Below are 14250 nucleotides of genomic sequence, written 5' to 3' on the forward strand. Positions count from 1 at the left end.
TTGTGAGTTTGAGCCCCAGATTGTGGGTGTAGAGGTTACTTAAACATTTAAAAATAAGTTTTCTGTTACTCGAGGTTCATGCTTTTGTGACATTTTCCATTTGTGCTGATTTACTGTGGATGATTTCCTTTGATTATTCCTCCAGAACATTAGCAGTGAAGTACTATCCATGGTACTTACACCTGAGGCAGAAAAAAGAAATTCTGAAAAGGAACTATCAGGTCACTTGAGTAGTTTGAAGACTTCCTTGCAGACTTTGGAACTTGGTAAAACTGAAGACCAGGGGATGCAATCTCCAGATGCTCCACAGCAGTTTTCAGATAATAATTCAAGGTACAAATATGTTGGTCTGTGTGCTTTTAAAGAAAAAGTATCTAAAGTTATATTTTCAGATTCTGTGAAACAAAGGTTTTAAAACGTATCATCTATAGTGTAATGTTGCAGATTTCAAGCTAGTTTTGGGATGACTGGAGGTGAGTTTTGAGGTAATTGTGATAATCTATTGAGAGAATTACTAACATCAGAATTGTATGTAACAAATATTCCTAAGTCAGTATGGGTGTGACAACGTGTATTTCCTCTGTGCAAAGGTGATATTCATAGGCTTATACCTAGATTGTACACCTCCTGTTTTTTTGGATCTACCATATTGTTCAATTTTTTTTCCTGTTAAGAATTGGAATTCATGTTTACTGCCAGTTTCTAAAGTTGTCCTAAGTCTCTGGTCTCATTTGCCCCTTCATCTCATTCTAAAATTTGATAATCCTTATTCCAAAAGCAAGTCTCTTCCTCAAGAACAGAAGCCATTTGAAGTTAAACCAGCACCTTTTGTGAGAAGTCGATTCAAAAGACCAAAACCAAACTTAGCAAGAGCAACTTTAAAGAGAGAGACTACGGAAGCAGGAAAATATGTACCTGGGAAGAAATTGGAAACGGATAAAGCTGAGACTGTTGTGTTACAGCAGAGCAGTGAACAGATGAACACTGTCCCTTCTCAACATGTGAGTGCTGTGGAAGGTGGAGGGTTTTTATTTTAGCTGTTACGGTTACTGAACTAAAGCAACTGTGATTAACGTTTCACAAATATTTTCTCCTGCAGTTTCTGTTGCATGTGACATTAGTGTTGCTGTACTTAATGTGCCTCATTATTCCATGGGGTTTTTTGTGAGAATCTTGAATCTTTCATGGTGGGCAAGTGTGTCATGGAAAGACATTTAAGGGGGTTGGGATGCCAAGTTCTGACCTGCATTCATTATGTGACCCGAGCCAAATGGTGGCAGCTCATTTCTTCATAGGAAAAATGAGATTGATGGTCATTTTTTGTTTCATTCTGTTGTGAAGGGTGAAATACAAAGTTAAAAGCTTGATAGGAGTTAGAAGTAAGTTAAAAGTAAGTTTAGTTTACTTTGTTAACTTGGTCCATAACAAATTAAGATTGTGTGATATAACATCAGAAACTTTGAAATGAAGTGTTAACACTCATTAGTTGACTGTTCTAAACATAAAAGTAGTTTTTTGGCCATATAGATGGCAACAGGTATATGAAAAGATCATCAGCATCATTAATCATCAAGAAAATGCAAATCAAAACCACAATGAGGTATCACCTCACACTAGTCAGAATAACTAGTATCAAAAAAGACCAGAAATAACAAGCGGTGGCAAGGATGTGGAGGGAAAGGAATCCTTGTACACTGTTGGTGGGAATGTAAATTGGTGCAGCCATTGTGGAAAACCGTATGGAGCTTCCTCAAAAAGTAAAAATAGAATTACCATGTGATTCACTAATTCTAGTATGGGTTATTTACCCAAAGAAAATGAAAGCTCTAATTCCAATGATATAGGCACCCCTATGTTTGTCATAGCATTATTTACAATAGACAAGATATGAAAGCAACCAAAGTGTCCTTCAACAGATGAATGGATAAAGAAGATGTGTTATATGTGTATATATATAAATCCACAATGGAATATTGCTTGCCATTTAAAATAACATGGATGGACCTACAAGTCTATTTTGCCAAGTGAAATATGCTGAGAAAACTAAGACAGAGAAAGACAAATAGCATATAATTTCACTTATATGTAGGTTCTAGAAAATAAAAAACAGAAACAGTCATAAAGACAGAAAACAAACTGGTGGTTGCCAGAAGAGAAGGGGTAAGGGAGATCGACAAAATAGGAAAAGGGGATTAAGAGGTACAAACTTTCTGAGCCACCTGGCTGGCTCCATCGGTAGACCATGCAACTCTTGAGGTTGTAAGTTTGAGCCCCCGGTGGGTGTGGAGATTACTTAAAATCTTGAAGAGGTACAAACTTTCAGTCATAAGTAACTCAGGGAGATAAAAAGTACACCATAGGGAATACAGTTAATGTAGTGACTACACCTGTCGGGGTGATTATCAAGCAGTGTATGGAGCTGCTGAATCACTGTGTTGTATGTCTAAGACTAGTAACATTGTACGCCACCTATACTTCAGTTATTAATAAAAAACTAATAAAAAAATGACCGGCGCCTGGGTGGCTCAGTCAGTTAAGTGGCTGACAGCCATGTGCTGACATCTCAGAGCCTGGAGCCTACTTTGGATTCTGTGTCTCCCTCTCTCTCTGCTCCTCTTCTTCTTATTCTCTCTCTCTCTCTCTCTCTCTCTCTCTCTTTCTCTCAAAAATAAACTTTGAAAAAAATTAAAAATAAAATGACAAAAAGTGCTTTTTTGAAATAAAATTCGTCTTTTATGTTTTCAAAATAGTTTAGTTTTTACTGTGCTTAAAAATTTGTACTTTTGGGGTGCCTGGGTGGCTCAGTCAAGTGGCCAACTTCGGCTCAGGTGATGATCAAGCGGTCCGTGAGTTCGAGCCCTGTCTGTGCTGACAGCTCAGAGCCTGGAGCCTGTTTCAGATTCTGTGTCTCCCTCTCTCTGGCCCTCCCCTGTTCATGCTCTGTCTCTCTCTGTCTCAAAAATAAATAAATGTTAAAAAAAAAAAAAGTTTAAAAAAATTTTACTTTTTCTTCCTGATCTTATATTTTTAAAAGGTGTATCTTTTTTTGTTGGTTATTTTATCTGATTATAAAAATTTCAGATTGAAAAAATATGTAATCTAAGAAGTGAGAGTCCTTTATAATATTCCATTTCTCCCTCCCAAGTTAATCCCATAGCTATTTTGAATGTATCCACATAGCCTTTTCTGTATAGATACTTTTTTATATAAATAATAAAATGTTGTGGGTATTTTTATTATTTTGCAAAAATGGCACCCTAACTTGCCTTCTCATTTTTTCACTTAACACAGTATTGTGAACACATTTTTGGATCATTATATAGAAATTTATCTTCTAAATGGCTTTGCACCGTTCCATTATAAACAAATTATAATTTATTTATTCAATACCCTACTGATAGGTTTGTCTTATTTCTAATTTTTTGTTTTCTTGCTTTTCTGGGGGGGCTATTAAATTGCTATAGCAAATGTCCTTGTATGTAATTTTCTACATACTTACTTGAGTATTTTTATAAGATAAGTTTCTAGAAGTAGAATTTCTGGGAATTAAAATTTTTGGTAGATACTGTTGTTTTCTCTGCAGAGACTTGACCAATTTATTTTGCTTAGTAGTGTATGAAAGTTCCTATTTCCCTATACTTTAACCATACCCTTGATGAAATTTTTTTGTTTGCCTTCTAGGATGTTGCTTCCCTAATGGCAGCAGGAGAAAAAGACAAATCAGGTCACAGTCAGGAAGAGGTTGTGATATTACCATGTATACAGACTGAAAAGGACCTTTCACCTTCAAGTTCTTGTGGTCCTCAAGAGGAGTCTCAGCCTGTGCAAGCCCAGGAAAAGGAATTAGTTGTTTCTATGGGGTAAACAGTGATAGTTCTTTGAAAATCTAAAATATTAAAAAGAAAAAGAAAATCTAAAATAGAATTCCTTCAAATATTTCTCCAGTGTTTTTGAGATGTGTTAATGTATTTTAAAAGTGAATACCAAAAATACTTTATTTTTATTCATATGGCAGACTGCCTAAAATAGAAAATCACATTGCGTTCTACACCTTTTAATGCTTGACTGCTTATTAGATGCACTATTAGCTGCTTAAGGTTTTATACAAAGCAATGCATTAAAAAACACGTGTATAAGATTTATATTAATTGTCTTCTTAAAAATTGTGGTAAAAGACATAAAATTTACCAGTTTAATATTTTTTTTTTTATCGTCTGATGGCATTGAGGACATTCTCATTGTTTTACAGTCTTTGTCACATTTCTCTCTAGAACTTTTTCATGTTCGCAAGCTGAAACTCTGTACCCATTAACAAGACCTCCCTAACCTCCCTCTTCCATTCCCTGGCAACTACCATTGTGCTTTCTCTCTGTCTGTGAGTTTCAGTCTTCTAGGTACCTTGTATAAGTTCATTACCTTGTGAAAATTAAAATAACCTTTTTTTTAATAAAAGAAGATTTATGTATCATCAGAAAATAGATTTTTCTCTAATGTTACAAAAAGTTTTATAGTTTATTAGAGGAGATTCAAATTTTGTATTTTTATGGTAGTTTTCATCTTTTTACATTTCAATTCCCTCTCTTTGTCCTGGTCTTCTTTTCTAGGGCTCATAATATAAACAGTTCCCAGCAAGAATCCAAGGAAAGTGTTGTCCCAACCATTCGAACAGTAAGGGGCCGACTTCAAAGACCCAGACCAAACATAAGAAAGACTGGACAGAGGCATATAGAAAAAGGTGAAGCCAAAGGCATAGTTGAGGAAGAAAAAACAGTAGTACAGAAAGATGAAACTAAAAAACTATTGACTGTGGTGAGTTATTGTTATATAATTAAATTGAGCCTTTTAATGCATGTTAAAATATGAAATGACAGTTCAGACCTGGCTTAGAGTATAGGCATCTGACACTCTAATCAATGAATATGTAACATAACCTAATTCTGTTCCAGATTTCCTATTCTGGATTTTTTTTAAGTGAAAATGGATATATATTTTTTCCTTTTTAATGAACTCATTCATTATGAAATGGGTTCAGTCATTTCATAAATGTTCAGTCAGTATAAAACAACATAATGACTCTCCCAGTCTTATTACACTTGGGTAACTACTGAAAACCTTCTGACATATCTTCCTGGGTATATCTCCATCCATGCATGTGTGTGCACTTATGTAAATTTAAATAATAAATTCGTCAGGGTGCCTGGTTGGCTCATTTGGTAGAGCATGTGACTCTTAATCAGGGGATGTAAGTTCTAGCCCCACAGTGGCTGTAGAGATTACTTAAAAATAAAATAATTTTTTTAAATTATAAAATTACTGTGTGTTAGTTTTATCACTTAGTTTTTACTTAATATGTTGACTTTTTGCATCAAGAAATATGGAGACACATCATTTTTCACTACTGCGTGACATCCTGCTGTTTGAATGAAAATTTAACCAATCTCTTACTGATGCATCTTGTGATACGAATCTAAGTAGAATAATGCCCTGTTCAACAGATCTTGTGCTTTTTTTTTTTGTCCTTTTTATTTGTCTACCAAGGGAAAAATCTAGATTTAAAGTGATTATAATCCTTGTTTGAACCCCCCTGCACCCCAAAAGACTGTGCTTTAAAAAAAAAAATTAATCATTTTTGGTGAGGTTGTTCACAGCAGATAACTATTGTAGTTTTTAAAGCATTTTGTAAATGTAATAACTGCAATAAATGAAACTTTCTCTCTGAATTAGGACTTTGGTTTGGGGCAGCAAACATGAACATTGCATACCTAGTTTGACTCTTCATTTTGAAAAACTCAATACCTTTCTTAATGATTGAACAATTTTAGGAAGTATGTTCACTTGTTAAAAAAAATCATCTTGTTTTGTCATTTTAGCCAAATTCTCCAGTTGGAACTGAAATTGAAGTTGTATCCTCCAAAGTTTCTGAAGGTAGACTACATGAAAACCAGAGTCACATGGTTCTTGTAGACCCTCTTCATGTCAACAAAGTAAATGTTTTAGATGAAAAGATGAGGTGAGTTTGCTTTTAATCAGAAAACCATAAAACTTTCTAAAGATGAAGATCGGATAACTTCACATCGAGAACATTTTGTTAAAGGATAAATAGTTAATTATGAAACAGAATATTTTAAGTATGCTTCTTCAGATAGTATAAGAATTGCATGATTGATATTCTCGTAATTTATAATTTCTGCACAAAGCTTGGTGAACCTCATTATTTTTTACTTTAAAATTCAATTTGTTAGTAAACAGAAATTCTTAAGTTCTTTGTTTGTTTACAGTTTATATCTTATTGAAATTCATAAGTAGGAAGTTCAGTGAAGTATATATGTTGTATTTAGACCTGTGTTCTAAGCCAAATGGTGAGAATATCCTTTAAAAGAGTTAACGCTAGAAAAGTGGAGATATTTTAGTAACACCACTTTTATTTATTTCTTGCAGTCTGCCTTATTATTATTGATACTACTTTTTAAATTTTTTTTTAATGTTTTTTTTAAATTTATTTTTGAGACAGCATGAGCAGGGGAGGGGCAGAGAGAGGGAGACACAGAATCAGAAGCAGGCTCCAGGCTCTGAGCTGTCAGCACAGAGCCCGACGCGGGGCTCGAACTCATGGACTGTGAGATCATGACCTGAGCTGAAGTCGGACACTTAACCGACTGAGCCACCCAGGCGCCCCACTGATACTACTTTTTAATTAGTGGTGATCAGAGAGTGTTTCATTGTGCGGGTGCTGCTGGAGAGAAGACCCAAAAGAAGTGAAGGAGCAGGTCCAGATGATGTATAGGGGGAGAGAGAACAACAACTTGAAAATACTGCAGGCAAGAGCATGCCTGACTTGTTTGAGGAACAGCAAGGGGAGCAAGTTTGAAATGGGTAAAGAGGGAGAGAGCAGTAGATGTAAGAAAGATAGAGCCCAGCCGAGGGCAATGGCAGATTATATAGGACTGTTGTAAGGAATTTGATTTTTACTCTAAGTGAACCTTTAAACACTAGTGACCTTCAAGATCAGTGTTTCCTAATGCTCTCATTTATAATTGAGTAGGTTGACCTAGAGGATTTAAATGGCTTGTTGAAAGTAACATTGCCAAATTAGTTTTTAAAGTTAAATTTTCAGGATTTATGACTTTCAGACTAGCAAATTGACATAGTTATATAGGCAGACCTTTCTGTATAAAGAAAGAAGTTTTACATGTTTCAAGAGATATTATGTGGAGCCTTTGTGTTTTTTAATGAGAGAAATCAAACCTTTTTTTAAAATTTTTTTTATAGATCAGGCATTGGCTGTTCTTTTTTTTTTTTTTTTTTTTAATGTTTATTTATTTTTGAGAGAGCCAGAGCATGAGCAGGGCAGGGGCAGAGAGAGAGAGGGAGACACAGAACCCATCTGAAGCAGGCTCCAGGCTTTGTCAGCACAGTGCCTGGTGTGGGGCTTGAGCTCATGGACCATGAGATCTTACTTGAGCTCAAGTTGGATGCTTAACCGACTGAGCCACCCAGTGCTTCCCCCCCTGCCTTTTTTTTTTTTTTTTAATTTTTTAACGTTTATTTATTTTTTGAGAGACAGAGTGAAACAGGGGATGGGCAGAGAGAGGGAGACACAGAATCCAAAGCAGGCTCTAGGCTCTAAGCTTTCAGCACAGAGCCCGATGTGGGGCTCGAACCCACGAACCGTGAGATCATGACCTGAGCTGAAGTTGGATGCTTAACCGACTAAGCCACCCAGGCGCCCCAGAGAGAAATCAAACTTTTAATTTTCCTTTTTGGAAACCCATACTCCAGCCCACAGCCCCCTGTTTTTGAAAAACCTTTTTCTATTTGTGAAATTTATTCCAGCTGTTTACTTTATCATGAATGGTAATTTCTTTAGGGTATGTAATCTTAATAGTTTTAAAGTTAGGTTATTCCGAAGTCCAGTATTATCTCTTTTGACTTCAGTAGCATTTTATCCTTACTTGGATTTGTAAAATCACACTTGACTGTCAATAGCTTAAGTTAAATACAATGTTTTCCTAAATACGTTAGCCTACATTGGAATGTATTTAGCCACATCATAACCCTGTTAGAATTTCTTGTGAACTTCCTAGGTGTTTGACCAAAGAGCTTAGCAGGGTTGGAACATTTAGAAATGTAGTTAACTACTTTCTCTTCTAGATAATTTAGTAGAAGTATTACTCAAAATTAGTCTTTAATACAGATCTTTCAGAGAACTCCTGATACTTAATTTTCTTTATAATATCTAGGTTTATGTTAATTTTAAACTTCCCAGTTCAGAATTCAGATCCTTGCTAGTTATTAAAATATTTTCCAGGAAAACCTAGGATAGGTGTTTAGGGATTGTCTTGGGAACTATTCGTACTCTATTGAATGTTAAAACCTTGTCTTTGTCTGATTTGGCAGATACACATGGGTTATATTGAGATCATATGAATCTGACTCTTAGTAAATCCTTTTCCATTAGCTGATAGGTTTCTGATAGGAGAATGGACTCTGGCTTTCAAGCCTGGTCTTGGCCAGAAGGACCAAGGATGTAACCATTGTACATTTGTCCATGTTCAAGTACTGGCTTTTTTTTTTTTTTTTTTGTATTTGGTTATTTCTCTGAAAATTACTTAAAGTACCATGACACTACACATCAGAATCAATGAATGAAAGTAAGAAAAGATTGTTATTTTAAAAGTATTTTCCAGATTATACAGAAATTGCAAGTTGTAAAAGCTTTTATGTTCTTTATATCATCATGTGTGCTTGGTTTTAGAGCCAATTTATATATAGTCCTTCGAACATAGAATTGGCTTGTGTTCAAAAGTGTTTGACATAGCAGCTGTTAAATCAACAAGGAATTGTGATTTTGGTTTTTCAACATGATTTGTACTTCGTTCTAGATCTGAACCTAAAAGGTATGTTCCTAGTCCAGCACAGTTGACAAGAAGACAATTCCAAAAGGCTAAGCCAAATTTGGGAAGAGCACATGGTAAGAAGGAGGAACTAGGTATAGAAAAAGACAGAACAGATCAGAGTGAGGCAAGGAAGCCAGAAGATAATTTGCTGCAGCCAGGAGATGATACCCAGCTCCTTCAAAAAGTAAGTTTGAAAAAAAACTTTTTATCATTTGCTCTGTTTTGTCAAGATCGTGACGGAGAGAATTTATAGAAAAATACAGTTTTGTCTTTTGTACTGTAACCAATTTTATAAAAATTGAGCTACTTTCCAATATTAAAAAATTTAGAAGCTAGCCATCGTGTGTGTGTGTGTGTGTGTGTGTGTGTGTGTGTGTGTGTGTGTGTAAGCTTAGAGCTTTAGGTCCAACCCCCAAATCAAATTACGATAGAGATTGTTTGCATGGTAACATTAGCTGTTCTTAAATTTAAGGAAAAGGCTGAGTTTCTGACATCATTGGAGGTTTCAGCAAGAAAAGATTGTATAGATTCCAAAGAGGCTATTTTGGCCAAAAAAGATACCCATTCAGAAGTTGGACCATCAGGAAGTGTTGGAGAAAAAACTATAGTGGATAATTCGATGTCTTCAGTTGTTGAAGAGCAGTGTGTCAGTAAACTAACAAGGTAAAGTTTTATTTAACAAATATCTTCAGAATAGGAAATAAAAATAACTTACTCTTTATGGCTGTCCTACCTTGATGGTAGAGTGAAAAAAGATGGCTTGTTAACAGAAGTGTAGATAATTTTTTATTGACAGATCTGTTTCTTAACCACTCAAGTTTTTTTTTTAAACTTTTAAAATAAGAGAGAGAGTGCACACATGTAAGCAAGGTATAGGGGCAGAAGGATATAGAGAGAATCTTAAGCAGGCTCCACACTCAGCACAGATCCTGATGTGGGCCTCGATCCCATGACCACAGCCAAAATCAAGAATTGAATGCTCACCCGACTGAGCCACCCAGGTGTCCCTACCTATGATTTTTATTTACTAAAGTTTATCTTTTTTTGATGTTCTTAGGAAGACTTTTCTTTCCTATGTTTAAAATTTCTGAGTGTTGAGTATATTAGACATGAGCAGAAGTCTGATAAAAGAATAGTGTGTATTACCTAAATGATTAAGGTGCTGGTTTGAATGGGGTCGCAAACTAAAGTGAAGGGTACTCATGTTCTACAGTTTACAGGGAAAGTGGAAAGGAACTTAAGTTCTAAAAAACAACATCGTTCCATGGGTTCTCTGCCTTCTCTTTTTTCTTTTTACCTAGTCTGTTTACCCAGTACTGTATACCAGTATCACTTTTTGATCCTATATTCTGTTTTATTGGACCATTTTCTTTTTCTCATTTTTTTCTAATAATTTCTAGAAATTATCACTTAAATAGCAAGGAAAAAATGGTCCAGAATTAAAAACTTACCATGAAAAATGTGTAGGTAGATAAACGAAGAACAAACTCTGAATAAGGAACTAGTAGTAATAGTAAATTTTTTTATTTCACGGCATAAGTTTTTGACGTAATGGGTTGTGGGAGTTTTCATTTTAATGCCTTGAATTCGGATTTCATTCTAAAATTTGGTTTCCATTAAAATTATCTTTATCCTTGTGCATGTAATGACTTCATTGTTATTTTGATTATACATCCAGCCCTCCACAACTATTGAAAGAATCAAGTTACTCTAAAATTGCTCTGGATCGAAGAACAACGATCTCTTCTGCTTCTGAGAACGAGGTGGATCATGGTGGAAGGAGAATGCATCGAAAGATCAAACCAAATGTCACTAGGGGCCGTGGATCAAAACGAATGCGAAGTAAGACCTCTCGGAAGGAACCTCGTGCTTCCAAGTCCACGCTGGTGACTCTTCGGGCTTCTCAGGAAGAAGATGAAGATGATGCTGAAGATTTTGAGCCTGATTATGAAGAAGACAGTTACCATCTTGCTCCAGAAGAAGTAAACAAAGCTCCAGTGTTTGTTCCCATTGGTCTCAGATCTCCCGAACCTGTTACTGCTCAAATTGAGGAAACGATGGAAGAGGTATTTTGTTTTTTGAATCTTGGAACTTTGTCTTACTTGTTTTTTTCTTGTAGTGAATCATTATTTCTTCTTAGTGATTATTAGGATTTGAACAGTTCATTTGCTAAATAAACCCTGCCGTATGTAATTTGTTTAAGCCCTGGTAGATATGTGAAGGAATCAATAGAAGGAGGCTCCTGTATTACTGAACCTCTATAATCTAGGCCTGCCATGAGGTGGCCAGTGTAATAATGATAGAAATCTGATTTCACTTGAATGTGGAGGCTACTAAATCTACTTTCTGATTAATTTTTCCTTTTCATTTTGGCAGATGTTTTAACTCTCTGGTAGGCCCAGGCTAAGCTCTGGTTGGTAGAGAAGGTAGAAGGGACACCTTTTTTTTCTTTTCCTTTTCTTTTAAATGTGGTAAAGGACCCCTGAGTGGCTTAATTGGTTGGGTGTGAGACTCTTGGTTTTGGCTTATGTCGTGATCTCACAGTTGTGAGATTGAGCCCCACATCAGCCTCTTTGCTAGGCATGGAGCCTGCTTGAGATTCACTTTCTCCCTCCCTTTGTCCCTCCCCGCCTTGTACTTATTCCTGCTCTCTCTCAAAATAAAAAAATAAAATGATGAAAAAATTGTAAAATACACATACCCTAAAATATATCCTAGCCATTTTAAAGTGTATATAGTTCATTGGTATTAAGTGTATTCATATTGTCGTGCTACACCATCACCACCATCCATCCACAGAACTTTTTTCATCTTGCGAAACTAAACCTGTACTCATTAAACAATAATTCCCCATTACCTCCTCTCCTCTCATTTATGGCAAGCACCATTCTACTTTTGTCTCTGTGACTTGACTCTAGGTACTTCACATAACTGGAATCATAACAGTATCTGTTTTCATTGTGATTGGCTTATTTCATGTAGTATAAAGTTTTTAGTGGTCATTCAGATTGATATAGTGTACATGTATCAGAATGCCTTTTTTTTTTAAAGATTAAAACAATTTTTTTTCTTTTTTCTTTTTTTTTTTTTTTTTAATTTTTGAGAGAGCAGAAGCAGGGGAGGGGCAGAGAGAGAGGGAGACAGAGAATCCCAAGCAGGCTCCGCCCTGTCAGCGTAGAGCCCGATGTGGGGCTTGAATTCAAAAAGCCATGAGATTACTACTTGAGCTGAAGTCAGATGCTCAACCGACTGAGCCACCCAGGGGCCTCCAGAATGTTCTTTTTTTAAGGCTGAGTGATATTTCATTACATATCTATACCACATATCTTTTATCTTTTCTTCTGTCAGTGGACAGTTGGGTTACTTCTACCTTTTGGCTATTGCAAAGAATGCTGCTAGGAACATGGGTGTACAAATACGTCTTCTAATCCCTGTTCTCCATTTTTTGGGGGATATACCTAGAAGTGGAATCACTGAATGACATGCTAAATTGTACATTAGATGCTTAACCGACTGAGCCGCATGCGCCCCAGACATCTCAAAAATCTTAAATGTTTTACTTTTGCCAAGTTGATGTCATTTTAAGAATTGCTGTATTTTTTAATTGTGTATGAACATGGATTATTTCTTCAGTTTAACACACTTTATTTTAGTTGTTTGTTTTGCTGAGTATAGTATGCCAAAATGAAATAATGAAATTTCATTTTGATAGCTTGAAATAACTGTGAATGCACCTGATGTAGGATGTATAGCTGTTGTTGAGCATCCAGTCTCCAGCACAGATGTGACTACTCAGCAAATGAAACAAGAAGAAAATTTGAAGGCATTATCTATGGTAAGCATCCATTCTAATATGTTTTGTCTTTAACTCTGTTTACTTTAAAAAAAAAAATAGAAGTTTATTTTGAAAGTTTTAAGTTTATAAGCCATTCTTACTAATTTCTCTCATGCAGGGAGCTATAAGTATGAATAGTAGAAACTGGTAAATAATCCAAAGATTTTATATTTCACTCACAAAGCATTGATTTGTGTATGTTTGTGTGAGTCTCTCTTAATATCCTCATAAACTTAAGCTAAAGTTCTGTTGCATTAAATCTGTATTCAATATAAATTATTTAAAATATATTTAGTTCCTTTTTGTTTGATACTCTTCCTTGTTTTTGCAAATCAAGTCTGGGAATTATTTATTAAAAATTTTTTTTTACAGTTTATTTATTTTGAGAGAGAGAATGTGCTAGCAGGGGAGGGACAGACAGAGAGGCAGAGAGTGAATCCCAAGCAGGCTCCACAATGTTAGTGCAGAGCCCGATGCTGGGCTCCGTCTCACAAACCTTGAGATCACGACCTGAGCTGAAATCAAGAGTCGGACACTTAACCAACTGAGCCACCCAAATACCCTCACCTTTTCACATTTTTTTAAATTACTGGTCTGTGTGTCTTTTTGTTGAGTTGTAAGAAATTTTTAAATAGTAAGGATATAAGTTCCTTATCAGATATACGATTTCCAAATATTTTCTCCTGTTCCGTGAGTTATCTTTTCAATTTTTTTTTAATTAGAGCATGAATAGTGGAGAAGGGCAGAGGGAGAGAGAGAGAATTCCAAGCAGGCTCCATGCTCAGTGTGGAGCACAGTGCAGTGTTTGATCCCACAACCCTAGGATCGTGACCTGAGCCAAAATCCAGTGTTGGATGCTCAACTGACTGAGCCACCCAGATGCCCCTGTCTTTTCATTTTCTTGATGGTTCCCTTTAAGTGCAAACGTTTTTAAATGTGATAAAGATCGTTTTATGTCTTTTTTCTTTTGTTGCTCAGGCTTTTGTTGTAATATTTAAGATATCTTTGTGAAAGCCAAGATCTTGAAGACTTAGTCCACTTTTTCTTCTAATAGGTTTACAGATTTTACTGTAGTTTTACATTTTAAGGCTTTAATCCATTTTGAGTTAATTTTTTATATGGTATGCGGTTAGAGTTCTTCATTCTTTGCACATGACAATACAGTTGTCACACTATTTCTTTGAAAAGACCATTCTTTCTTTATTGAATTCTCTTGCATTCTTGTCAAAAATCAATTGGCTGTAGATGTATGGATTTTTTTTCTGGATTCTCGGTTCTATTCCATTTCCTGTCTCTTCTTATACCAGTGATGCTCGATTGATTACTGTTGCTTTGTGGTAAGTTTTGGAATTAGGAAGTATAAGCCATCCTACTTTATTCTTTTCTTAGGATTGTTTTAGCTATTGTGGGTCTCTTGTAATTCCATATGAATTTTAAAATCATCTTGTTATTTTCTACTCGACATAATCTAAGATTGTGATTGGGATTGCATTGAATCTGGGGATCACTTTGGGGGGG

The 14250-nt window shown here is 35.6% G+C and overlaps 1 protein-coding gene across 6 annotated transcripts in view; it reads left to right on the top strand.

Annotated features, from left to right (window-relative positions):
- The window catches only part of BDP1 (B double prime 1, subunit of RNA polymerase III transcription initiation factor IIIB), an 89570-nt gene that overhangs the window by 44628 nt on the left and 30692 nt on the right, over nucleotides 1–14250 (top strand). For all 6 annotated transcript variants that reach the window (XM_047087762.1, XM_047087778.1, XM_047087787.1 and 3 more), the window contains 9 exons: nucleotides 146–333; nucleotides 779–1001; nucleotides 3682–3860; nucleotides 4605–4809; nucleotides 5871–6010; nucleotides 8883–9081; nucleotides 9370–9560; nucleotides 10576–10963; nucleotides 12610–12732. In XM_047087762.1, coding sequence (XP_046943718.1) covers nucleotides 146–333; nucleotides 779–1001; nucleotides 3682–3860; nucleotides 4605–4809; nucleotides 5871–6010; nucleotides 8883–9081; nucleotides 9370–9560; nucleotides 10576–10963; nucleotides 12610–12732 — 1836 coding nt within the window. The remainder of the gene's footprint in view (nucleotides 1–145; nucleotides 334–778; nucleotides 1002–3681; nucleotides 3861–4604; nucleotides 4810–5870; nucleotides 6011–8882; nucleotides 9082–9369; nucleotides 9561–10575; nucleotides 10964–12609; nucleotides 12733–14250) is intronic.

This window comes from Lynx rufus, unplaced genomic scaffold (genome assembly GCF_022079265.1).
Source record: "Lynx rufus isolate CCGP_SWC_20201006 ecotype Redwood Valley unplaced genomic scaffold, mLynRuf1.p SCAF_1, whole genome shotgun sequence".
Classification (NCBI taxonomy): Eukaryota; Metazoa; Chordata; class Mammalia; order Carnivora; family Felidae; genus Lynx; species Lynx rufus.